Source organism: Mandrillus leucophaeus, unplaced genomic scaffold (genome assembly GCF_000951045.1).
Source record: "Mandrillus leucophaeus isolate KB7577 unplaced genomic scaffold, Mleu.le_1.0 Scaffold649, whole genome shotgun sequence".
Taxonomy (NCBI): Eukaryota; Metazoa; Chordata; class Mammalia; order Primates; family Cercopithecidae; genus Mandrillus; species Mandrillus leucophaeus.
The window spans coordinates 135,517-148,545 of record NW_012107019.1 but is presented as its reverse complement, the minus strand read 5'-3'; the positions used below and the strand labels follow the sequence as shown (position 1 = coordinate 148,545).

At 40.2% G+C, this 13,029-nt stretch overlaps 1 protein-coding gene across 2 annotated transcripts in view; it reads left to right on the top strand.

The window, feature by feature from the left end:
* The window catches only part of FNTA (farnesyltransferase, CAAX box, alpha), a 29,809-nt gene extending 17,995 nt beyond the window's left edge, over positions 1-11,814 (top strand). For both annotated transcript variants that reach the window (XM_012001036.1, XM_012001035.1), the window contains 4 exons: positions 3,432-3,580; positions 9,160-9,222; positions 10,738-10,909; positions 11,187-11,814. In XM_012001036.1, the coding sequence (XP_011856426.1) occupies positions 3,432-3,580; positions 9,160-9,222; positions 10,738-10,909; positions 11,187-11,309 (507 nt within the window). In that variant the 3' untranslated portion in view covers positions 11,310-11,814. The remainder of the gene's footprint in view (positions 1-3,431; positions 3,581-9,159; positions 9,223-10,737; positions 10,910-11,186) is intronic.
* The last annotated feature ends 1,215 nt before the right edge of the window (positions 11,815-13,029 follow it).

Below are 13,029 nucleotides of genomic sequence, written 5' to 3'. Positions count from 1 at the left end.
AAAAAAAAAAAAAAAAAAAAAAAAATTTCGTGACATATATATAAAAAAGTGGTAAAATTTTAGTTTTAAACGTTAGTTTTAAACATGAATTATAAACATTCATGGCCTGTATGTCATTGGCATTGACTGTACTAGAGCCTCTTAAGTGAAGGAGTGGAGGACCCTTCTTTGTCCTCAACTGATCACAGATTGGGTGTATTTTACTGTATTTCATGTATGTCTCATTTATATAAAATACAGTAAAAATCAATTACTTTAAAAATGAGGCTGGGTGCAATGGCTCATGCCTGTAATCCCAACACTTTGGGAGGCCCAGGCAAGTGGATTCCATGAGGCCAGGGGTACAAGACCAGCCTGGCAACATGGCAAAACCCCGACTCTACAAAAAATACAAAAAAAATTAGACGAACGTAGTGGCGCATGCTTGTGTTCGCAGCTACTCAGGAGGCTGAGGCAGGAGAATCACTTGAGCCCAAGAGGTCGAGGCTATGGTGAGCTACGCTCATGCCACTGCACTCCAGCCTGGGTGACAAAATGAGACCCTGTCTCAAAAGAAAAAATTAAAAGTGAAATACAGACACACACAATACTACTCACCAGTCAAAAGAAGTGAATGATCCATACAGGCAACAACTTGGATGGATCTCAAGGGTATGATCCTTAGTGGAAAGGGAATTCTCAGGTTTCAAACTGTATGGCTCCATTGAGATAATATCCTTGAAACAGCAAAATTATAGATGTAGAGAACAGACCAGAGGTTGCCAGGGTGAGGGAAAAGGGGGTACAGCTATAAAGATAGGGGTAGCATGAGGCAGTTTCTGTGTGCTGAAAATCTTGATTGTGGTGGTTATACTATATATGAGATAAAATTGTGTAGATTTATATTCTACCCCTACTCCCCCATCTGTACCACGTACACACAAGTGAGTACATGTAAAATCTGAACAAGGTGAGCAGTTCCATTAACACTAATGTACAGATGTCATTTTCTGGTTTTGGAATTGCACTTTAGTTAGTAAGATGTTTACCGTTTGGGGAATCTAAATGAAGGTTATACAGGGCACTGTGTTATATTTGTAACTTCCATGAATCTGAAAACAAACAGAAACATGTATAGAAGACCCCACTCCCTGTTTTTCATTATTAGACTCAACAGACATAAAATTGTTACATTGATACAAAAGCTTGTAGTTGTTTACTCTCTTTCTATACTTAGCATGCTGGAGACTGAGAACAGTGGGAGGACACCAATCAGTGCCCACCCTAGGCACTGGTTCCTGAACTTGACTAGGAACTTTCACAAAAATGTTACTTTCCTTAACGTGTTTATTTTTATGATCACCTGTAATATCGGGGACTATCAATATCGGGGACTATCATAGAAGATTTTTACGTTTTTGCTGTTATCAAATAAGAAGACTCCATTATCTTTTTCAAAGTGAATGTCCCCTACTTTCAAAGTATTTGTAAGTTTTATTCTCCTCTTTTAAATTATCTTTATTGGTTCTCTTCCCCCATGATTTTTTTTATTAAGACAGCTTTATAATATAAAAAATTTGTATTGGCCAGGTGCGGTGACTCATGCCTGTAATCCCAGCACTTTGGGAGGCCGAGGTGGGCAGATTGCTTGAGCTCAGGAGTTCAGGACCAGCCTGGCTTGGTTGGGTGCTGTGGCTCACGCCTGTAATCCCAGCATGTTGGGAGGCCGAGGCGGGCAGATCGCGAGGTCAGGAGATAGAGACCATCCTGACTAACACGGTGAAACCCCGTCTCTACTAAAAATACAAAAATTAGCCAGGCGTGGCGGCAGGTGCCTGTAGTCCCAGCTACTTGGGAGGCTGAGGCAGGAGAATGACGTGAGCCCGGGAGGTGGAGCTTGCAGTGAGCCGAGATAGCACCACTGCACTCCATCCTGGGTTACAGAGTGAGACTCTGTCTCAAAAAAAAAAAAAAAGACCAGCCTGACCAACATGGTAAAACCTGGTCTCTACGAAAACTACAAAAATTAGGCGGTTATGTTGATGCACGCCTGTGGTCCCAGCTACTTGAGGGACTGAGGCAAGAATGTCGTTTTAGCCCAGGAGACAGAGGTTACAGTGAGCTGAGACTATGCCACTGCACTCCAGCCTGGGTGACCAAGTGAGACGCTGACTCAATAAAAATAATAGAAATTTATATCTTTGTCCAATTGTGTATATTTCCTTTTTTTTTTTTTTTTTTTTTTTGAGACAGGGTCTCTTTCTGTTGCCCAGAGTGCAGTGGTGTGATCATAGCTCACTGCAGCCTTAAACTCCTAGGCTCAAGTGATCCTCTTCAGCCTCCTGAGTAGCTGGGATCTAGGCATGTGCCACCATGCCCAACTAATTTTTTTCTTTTTATTTTTGTTATTTTTATTAATAAAAATATTGGGTGTGCCACCAATAAAAATACAAATAAATTTTTGTATTTTTAGTAGAGATGGGGTTTCACCCTGTTAGCCAAGTTGGTCTCAAACTCTGACCTCAGGTGATCCGCCCACTTTGACCTCTCAAAGTGCTGGGATTACAAACGTGAGCCACCGTGCCTGGCCTGTCTTTATTATTTTTCCAGATGAGGTCTTGTTATGTTGCCTCAGCTGGTCTCGAACTCCTGGCCTCAAGTGACCTTTCTGCCTCAGCCTCCTGAAGCAGTAGGATTGCCCATGAGAGCCACCACTCCTGACCATGTATGCTTCTCTCCATGTATTTTAATGTAATTTTATCATATATGTGCACTTTTGAATGCTACCCTTTTACTTAATTTTCATTTTTGAATGCTGCCCTTTTACTTCGATTATTAATATCGGCCAGGCATGGTGGCTTAAGCCTGTAATCCCAGCACCTTAGGAGGCTGAGGTGGGTAGATCACCTGAAGTTGGGAGTTCGAGACCAGCCTGACCAACATGGAGAAACCCCATGTCTACTAAAAATACAAAATTAGCCAGGCGTGGAGGGGCATGTCATCCCAGCTACTCGGGAGGCTGAGTCAGGAGAATAGCTTGAACCCGGGAGGTGGAGGTTGCAGTGAGCGGAGATCACGCCATTGCACTCCAGCCTGGGCAACAAGAGTGAAACTCCGTCTCAAAAAAAAAAAGATATATTAATATCAAGTCACATCAAATTTATATCTATACTCATTCTCTTACTAGTGAGTTTGTTGGGGTTTTTTTTCCTCAAAATTTTCTTGGATGTCTTTTTGCCTGCTTTCTGTATGTGTCTTTCCAGGCTCTGTAATCAATTTCATACTTATATCCCCCTCTATTTCCTTTACTTGCAGCTGTCACTACTTTCTGAATTTGTGATAAATCCTGTGTCCTCAGTTCCGTCGTCTTTGTTGTAGTTTTTTTTTATTTTTATTGTTCATAAATAATGGGACATTTCTGATTGGATGATTTTTCTAAATTTTTCCTTTAGGAATTTAAACTTTGGGAAAATGAGCTGCAGTATGTGGACCAACTTCTCAAAGAGGATGTGAGAAATAACTCTGTCTGGAACCAAAGATACTTCGTTATTTCTAACACCACTGGCTACAATGATCGTGCTGTATTGGAGAAAGAAGTCCAGTTAGTAATCTCCTTCACTTGCTCATTCATTACAAACATGTTTGCATGCCTACCATGTCTCAGGCACTGGGGATACAGCAGATCAAGATCCTACCTCATGGAACTAAAAGAAAGAGGACAGAGTACTGAGTGAAACATACGATGATAAATTTACAAATAATGTAGCATACCTCTACTTCGTTGTATCTTAAGTTTCTTGAAATATTGCTACTGGAGATTGAAAAGAAATCTTAATGTTATGAGGTATTGTTTAAGAAGCTTTATTTTAAAACCATCTCATTAAATTCCGTTGCATTTTAGATAGTTGTCCCTAGATGCCATGTTACCCTAGTGCAGGGTTTGGGGCCGGTAAGTTTTTGTTGCGGGGGGCTATCTTGTGTTTTGTAGGGTATTTAGCAGCATCCTGGCCTTAAAACAAAAATGTTTTCAGACATTGCCAAATGTCCTCTGAGCAGTAAAGTCACCCCCAAGTTGAGAACTAGTATACAAAGAGCTATTATTAGAGCTAGAAATTTCTGAATTGGCATCAATTTCTATATTGTATCCATAAACATTAGTAGCCGCGATTTTTGTGACCTTATTTGTCCATTGTGTGTGAGTGTCTGTTTCGTAATTTGAACAGGCTTGTTGTTTTCAGAGCCTGATGAGATGGGAGTCGTGATCTGAGTGTAAACATGTATGAGTGACTGTTGGGTGGAGCTGACTGGTATGGTGCATCTCCTCTCCTCCAAGCTCTTGATGTTGCCTGGATCGAGGCAGCTTGCTCTTCTTTTATCTGCTCTATACAGGATTCTGGTGACTTAAAATTTATGAAAGGTTTTAATCCATGTCTCACCTTAACATTCTGCTCTGGGCTTATATCTGGAGCGTGCACTACCCCTCAAGCACACTTTATGTTTTTTTTCTAGTGCTCTCCTATATAAAGCTCTACAGGCATACCTGATTTTTCGAGCCTTGCAGATACTATGTTTTTTGTTGTTTTTGTTTTAACAAGTTGAAGGTTTGTGGCAGTCTTGCGTTGAGCATGTCTGTCAGTGCCATTCTTTATCACTGCACGTGTTCACTTTGTGTCTCCGTGTCACATTTTGGTACTCCTCAGTATTTCATATTTTTTCGTAATCATTATGTCTGTTCCAGTGATTTGTGATCAGTCATCTTTGATCAGTCATCTATTGTAATTGTTTGGGGGTGCCACAAACTGCACCCATATAAAATAGCGAATATCACTGTTGCATGTGTTCTACCATCTCTCTCCCTCCCCTCAGGCCTCCCTATTCCCTGAGACACAACAATATTGAAATTAAGCCAATTAACCCTACAATGTCCTCTGAGTGTTCAAGTGAAAGGAAGAGTCACACCCTCTCACTTTAAATCAAAAGCTATAAATGATTAAGCTTAGTGAGGAACACATGTCAAAAGCTGAGATAGGTGCAAAGCTAGGTCACTTGCACCAAACACCAAACTCATAAGAAAGAGTTCTTGAAGGAAATTAAAAGTGCTGCTCCAATGAACACATGGATAAAACAGCATTATTGCTGATATGGAGGAAGTTTGAGTGGCCTGGATAAAAGATAAGACCAGCCACAGCATTCCCTTAAGCCAAAGCCTAATCCAGTGGAAGCCCTAATTCTCTTTAATTTGATGAAGACTGAGAGAAGTGAGGAAGCGGCAGAAGAAAACCTGGATGCTAGCAGAGGCTGGTTCATGAGGTATAAGAAAGAAGCCATCTCCATAGCATGGAAGTGCAAGGTGAAGCAGCAAGTGCTGCTGGAGAAGCTGCAGCGACTTCTCCAGAAGATCCAGCTCAGATCACTGATGAAGGTGACTACATGTAAACAGAAGGTTTTCAGTGTAGATGAAACAGCCTTCTATTGGAAGAAGATGCCATCTAGGACTTTTCATAGCCAGAGAGAAGGCACTGCTTCAAAGCTTCACACAGCTGGCTGAATCTTGTTAGGGTCTAAGGCAGCTGGTGACTTTAAGTTGAAACCAGTGCTCTATGACGATTCTGGAAATCCTAGGGCCTTTAAGAATTATGCTGAATCTCCTCCGCCTGTACTCTATAAATGGAACAACAAAGCCTGGATGACAGCACATCTGTTTACAGCATGGTTTACTGAATATTTTAAGCCCTCTTTGAGGTCTATTGTTCAGAAAAATTTCTTTGAAAATATGACTGTTCATTGACAATGGACCTGGTCACCCAAGAGCTCTAATGGAGATGTGCAAGGAGATGCTGTTTTCAAGCCTGTGAACACAACATCCGTTCTGCAGCCCATGGATAAAGGAGTCATTTTGATTTTAAAGTCTTACTATTTAAGAAATAAATTTTGTAAGGCTATGAGCTGCCATAGATAGTGATTCCTCCAGTGAATCTGCGGAGTCGATTGAAAACTTTGTGGGAAGAATTTACCATTCTAGATGCTATGAGGAATATTCGTGATTCATAGGAGGAGGTCAAAATATCAACATTAACAGGAGTTTGGAAGAAGTTGATTCCAGCCCTCATGGATGACTTTGAGGGGTTCAAGACTTTAGAGGAAGAAGGAACTGCTGCTGTGGTGGAAACAGCAAGGAAACTAGAATTAGAAGTGCAGCCTGAAGATGTGACCGAACTGCTGCATCATGACAATACTTGATCAGATAAGGAGTTGCTTCTTACGGATGAGCAAAAGAAGTAGTTTCTCAAGATGGAATCTAATCCTGGTAACGACGTTGTGAAATCACATTGTTGAAATGACAACAAAGGATTTTTAATATTGTAAATATTACCTAAACTTAGTTGATAAAGCAGCAGCAGAATATGTGAGAGGATTGACTCCAGTTTAGAAAAGTTTTACTGTAAAATGCTATCAGACAGCGTCACATGCTACAGAGAAATCTTTTACTGTTGTCTTATTTTAAGAAATTGCCACAGCCACCTCATCCTTCAGCACCCAGCACCCTACCCTGATCAGTCAGCAGCCATCAACATGGAGGCCAGACCCTCCACCAGCAGAAAGATTACGACTTGCTGAAGGCTCAGATGATCATTAGCATTTTTTAGCAATAAAGTATTTTTTAATTGAGGTATGTACATTGTTTTTTTAGATATGATGCTATTGCATACTAGACTACAATATAGTGTAAACATAATTTGTATGTGCTGGGAAACAGAAAAGTCGTGTGACTTGCTTAATTGTGATAAAATCGCTTTGTTGAACCTTCGATATCTGTAAGGTATTCCTGTACTGTTCAATATGGTAGCCACTAGCCACATACAGCTATTTAAGTTTCAACCAGTGTGATTATAAAAAATTAAAAATAGAGTTCTTTCATTGCACATGTCCTATTTCGGGCATTCAGTACCCGCATGTGGCTAGTGACTACCATATTGGACAGCACATACAAAGAACATTTCCATCATCCCTGGCAGTTTTATTGAACTTTATTGGTCTAAAGATTGACAGTAGTTAGTGGTAACAAAGTATTTTAAAAGTTGAATATGAAGAGTTTTCAAAATGCAAACTTATAGCCTTTTCAGAGGCAGATCACTGGCTTCCTATTGCCAAATAGAAACAGAAGTATTTAAAATGTGAAGAGTAGCTGTAGGTATCTAGAATTTACAGGTTGTTAACTTTTTTTCACTCTAAGCATACACAGATGTACATAATTATTTTGTCATCTTTTTCCTTTTATTACAAAAGTAATACAGTGTAGTTATGGGGGAAATTGTACCGAATTCTATAAAGTAAAACGTCAAAGTCTTTTACTGTTCTTCATCCCACATCCCATTTTCCAGAGTGAGGTATAATTGGGTGAATTTTTCCAAACTTTGTAAATACACTTGCAAACATTTATACACAGCAACCTAATAATTATATAGACATTGCCTTTTCACTTAATGTGTCATGTCCCTTTTTCTAGACTATGAGTGCATAGTCTTCTAGTACTACCAATAACAGCATTTGTCAAGCATTTACTATATGCTACTAATTCTAACAGCTCTCTGAGACACTTCATGAAGAACTTGAGGTTCCAGGTAATTCTGTAATTTGCCCAAGAGCACATAATTTATGGGACCAGAATTTGAAGTGAGGTAGCCTGACTTCAAAGTTCATCGGTCTTTTTGTTTGTTTGTTTTCCTAAGAGACAGGATTTCGCTCTGTCACCCAGGCTGGAGTGCAGTCACGGATCATAGCTCACTGCTGCCTTGAGCTCCTGAGCGCAAGGAATCCTCTCACCTCAGCCTCCGAGTAGCTGGGACTACAGGCATGTGCCACTGCACCCAGCTAAGTGTTAAAATTTTTTGTAGAGATGAGGTCTCATTATGTTGCCCAGACTAGTCTTGATCTCCTGGCCTCAAGCAGTCTTCCTGCTTTGATCTCTGAAAGCGCATGTTTTAACCATAAAAATAGGTAATGCTTTAGTACACATGTGCATAAATAAAAATTTAGATATTGCCAAGATGAAATTAAGAATCTTAAATAAGGACCAGCTAAGACCTGCAGGGACATGGTTTCGCAAATAATTGGAAACAAGTCATGTAAAAGTAGTTGGAAAAATACTTTTATCATGTTGAGTGAGTTTATTATTACTCTGTGGAAAAAAAAAATTTACAGTAACAGCGCTGCAGCAGAACCATGACTACCAAGCTTGTCAGTGACTTACTCATCTGAACAATTATGTGGTGAAGCACGTTCTGTGGCTCCCTTGGGATTTGTAATCGAGTCTGAATTATATTTAATCTGTTTAAGGGGAAGACAAAGGTATGGAGCACCCATTTTGACAGGGAATCACATCACAGTTTACTAGTCATCTTGCTTTGAAATACAAGAAATACGTTGTGTTGATTTTTCATTTTTATTCTTTGTCTATGTAATTTCCATGCCATTTTTTAATGATAGCTAAAGATTATTGGGACGTAAGTAGAGCTTAGACTGCTTTTCCAATGTTGCTTTACCAGTAAATGGAAAGTCTTCTTTTAGCTGATGTTTTCTTCAAAAGGAAAATCTTCCATATTATTTAAAGGAAATATTTTATGTTACTTTTATTCCTATTGTGAATTGAAGCTTTTAGATTAGTTTTGTGTCCTTCCCTAGAACTGAATTGACAGCTGCAGTCTTAAGGTATTCTCTGATTTAAATATGACCTAGAGAGGTGCCACAGTGCACTAAGAGAGATGCTTACACAAGTGAAAGTGTGTTTCCAAAGTTGCACCACAATCTTAGTAAAACTGTGTCTCGGCCGGGCGCTCTGGCTCACGTCTATAATCTCAGCACTTTGGGAGGCCGAGGCAGGCAGATCACAAGGTCAGGAGTTCGAGACCAGCCTGGTCAATATGGTGAAACCCTGTCTCTACTAAAAATACAAAAATCAGCTGGGTGTGGTGGCGGGTGCCTGTTGTCCCAACTACTGGGGAGGCTGAGGCAGGAGTATGACTTGAACCTGGGAGGCGGAGGTTGCAGTGAACTGAGATTGTGCCACTGTGCTCCAGCCTGGGTGACAGAGCAAGACTCCGTTTCAAAAAAAAAAAAAAAAGATGTATCTCATCCTTGCACTGTTCTTTTAAAATTGTATATATATATTTTTTCTTGCAGATACACTCTGGAAATGATTAAACTAGTACCACATAATGAAAGTGCGTGGAACTATTTGAAAGGGTAAGAGGTTGTTTTTGCTTTTTTTATACAAAAAATGAAGTGGCTATATAATGCATCATGGAGTATATTCCATAATCAGATTCCAAAAGGATAGTAAAGAATTTTTCATTTTTCTGGACCTAAGAGTGGAAGTGCCATAGTGTTATGAAAACTCCCAGCCTCTACTCTTCTCTGCACCCCCCAAGCACATACCAACGCCATTTTTAGAATAATCCACAAGTAATTAATGCCATTTTAATTGTATTTACGAATTCTGTAGTCTTTATATCAAAGAATGGAGCATACACACACCCAGGCTCTGGTTGGCTGAGGAACACAGTAAAGCAGGGTAGTTTACGGGTAGATTTTGCCAGTGGGCAGCCAGCCTTTCTGTTTTCATTTCTAGAGATCTCCACCTTCAAGTTAATCTCAACTAGAAAAGGTTTCACTTGCCTGGCCACTGTCATAACTAAGCTCCTTGTTGAACATAAGAGGTCTTCAAGGAAACTAGGCTCAAAGAGCACAAAATATGGAATCAGTCACCCTTGGAGATGTGTCAGGGGAGGTGCCTATGGTATCTGAAGAGCTTGAGGGATGAGAAGCCATCTCAAGAGAAGATGAGGGCTGGGCATGTTAGCTCACACCTGCAATCCCAGCACTTTGGGAGGCCAAGGTGGGCGGATCACTTGAGGCTAGCAGGTCGAGACCAGCCTGGCCAACATTGCAAAACCCCGTCTCTACTAAAAATACAAAAATTAGTTGAGCATGTTGGTGCACACCTGTAATCCCAGCTACTTGGGAGGCTGAAGCACGAGAGTTGCTTAAACCTGGAGGCAGAGGTCAGAGTGAGCTGAGATCACACCACTGTGCTCCAGCCTGGGCGACAGAGTGAGACCCTGTCTCAAAGAAAAAAAAGAAACAAGAACATCTCTCCTGGTTTTGCCCTTCACTTTTTAAGATGATTTATTCTGTGTGTTGTACAGTTTAAGTTATAAATGAATACTTTTAAACTTCATTTTTAAAAACTTTTTTTACTTAGCTCTTAATTATCCTTTTTTTTTTGGAGACAGGATCTCACTCTGTTCTCCAGGCTGGAGGGCAGTGGCATGATCATGGCCCACTGCAGTCTCGATCTTCTAGGCTCTAGTGATTCTCCCACCTCAGCCTCCCAAGTAGCTGAGACTATAGGTGCCACCACTAGGCATGGATGATTTTTAAAAAAATTTTAGTAGAGATGAGATCTTGCTGTTTTACCCAGGCTGATCTTGAACTCCTGGGTTCAAGTGTTCCATCTGCCTGTGCTTCCCAGAGTGTTGTAATTACAGGCATGAGCCACTGCACCTGGCCAGTTCTTAATTAACTAATGATCTATGATAAGACTCATGTAATGTAAAAGTTTCATGATAGTTTCAGCCTCATTAATTCAAAATAACTCTCCTTTTCTTGTTTGTGTTTCAGGGTTTATTTTCTCTTGATCTTTCTACTGCTTTTCTTCCTTCACAAAATCAAGTGTTTGTTTTTTGTTGTTATTTACAGGATTTTGCAGGATCGTGGTCTTTCCAAATACCCTAATCTGTTAAATCAATTACTCGATTTACAACCAAGTCATAGTTCCCCCTACCTAATTGCCTTTCTTGTGGATATCTATGAAGACATGCTAGAAAACCAGTGTGACAATAAGGAAGACATTCTTAATAAAGCATTAGAGGTAAGCTGGTGGGGCTCAGTGCTATTGTTTTTGGTATCTGAGAATTGGTCGGCCCAATGCCACTAATATCCATGTCCCCTTTCAACATCGTTACTCAGAATTCAGTGCAGGGCTATTTCTGGTTAGGGGCAGCATTGATATCACTTGGCAACACAGCCTGTGACTCCTAATAGTGTGTCTCATTTGAATGTGATCCAAGTTAAATTGTGTTGGCTCAAAGGCATTTGCCCTTGAGATTGGATTACATATTACTTTAATTTTTATTTTTCATTTTCAGTTATGTGAAATCCTAGCTAAAGAAAAGGACACTATAAGAAAGGAATATTGGAGATATATTGGAAGATCCCTTCAAAGCAAACACAGCACAGAAAATGACTCACAAACAAATGTACAGCAATAACACCATCCAGAAGAACTTGATGGAATGCTTTTATTTTTTATTAAGGGACACTGCAGGAATTTAAAACGAGAGTGGTCCCTCCCTTTGCCTGTGGTGTGAAAGTGCATCACACAGGTAATTGCTTTTTAACAAGAACTGATGCTCCTTGGGTGCTGCTGCTACTCAGACTAGCTCTAAGTAATGTGATTCTTCTAAAGCAAAGTCATTGGATGGAGGAGGAAGAAAAAGTCCCATAAAGGAACTTTTGTAGTCCTATCAACGTGTAATCTAATCCCTTAGCATCAACTCCTCCCTCAGTGGTACACGCATCAAGATTTGTAGCAGTAATAACTGCGGGTCACTTGTATGTAATGGATATGAGGTAGCTGAAGTTTGGTTCAGTAAGCAGGGAATACAGTGGTTCCATCAGAGCTGGTCTGCACACTCACATTATCTTGCTATCACTGTAACCAACTAATGCCAAAAGAATGGTTTTGTAATAAAATTATAGCTGTATCTAAAAACAGTGTCACAGTAGTTTGATTTTTTAATAGCATTTATATATTATACAAGACATATTGTCTCAGAAAAGCAGTTAGAAAGAAAATACTGCTATAAAACTATAAACTAGAAACATGATGTGTTGGAGGAAATGTTAAAATGTAAATTGGTCAGTTCTTGACTGAAAGTGACAAAATCCACTCAAGGTAGTTTAAACCCAAAGGGTTTATTCAGGTATATAAATATCTCACAGAAGAATTGCCTGATGTTTTAGAAGTACATTCCCGAACCATACTACACAACTGGACCATCCCATTGCTGCTGCCTGTGCCCGAATCAGGAAACTGCTGGATGAGGAATGAGGAAGCCACAACCCTGGCTGCCAGCTCCAGGACTGTGCTGTCTCTGTACGTTCCTTGCAAAGCACATCTGCTGCTTTTCCCATGTAGTGTGGTTCCAAGTTAAAGGCTCACTGCAGTGCATCTGATTGGAAGGAACCAACAGGATGTCTTAAAATCTTAACTACAGAGGAATCTGGAAAGTGTAGTTTGTAGCTTTCCAGCATGTATGATGCAGGATGCCATGCCAGGAAAGAGTTGGGAGCGGTTAGCAAGCTAGCTTGCTGTACCTGCACTTAATTCAATCTCACTTTATTTATTTTTATATATTGGTGTTTTTTTTTACATGGAGTCTCACTCTGTCACCCAGGCTGGAGTGCAGTGGAGTGATTGCGGCTTACTGCAACCTCCACTGCCGGGCTCAAGTAATTCTCCTGCCCCAGTTTCCCTACTAGCTGGGATTATAGGCGCCCGCCACCATGTCTGGCTAATTTTTGTATTTTTAGTAGAGACGGGGTTTCACCACGTTGGCCAGGCTGGTCATGAACTCCTGACCTCAAGTAGTACGCCTGCTTCGGCCTCCCAAAGTGTTGGGATTACAGGCATGAGACACCAGGTCCGGCCTCAGTCTCACTTTATCTGTAATTTTTGTTCAATGTCAAAGCACCAAAGTACGACTAAGGAAATCATATAGAGTTAAATAGTCATCCTTTCTCAAGATAAATTTAGGAAATAATATTTTAATACTTGTGGAAGAAAATATATGTAGTGAGTGTTATTTCTAACATTTTACATGTTTTTGTTGTTTTTAGAATCCAAAAATCTCAATTTTATTTTTGAAGCTGCCATAAAGTGCCATTTCCATGTAGACCATTTCAAAGGTGTCATAAGGATCAAAAGCT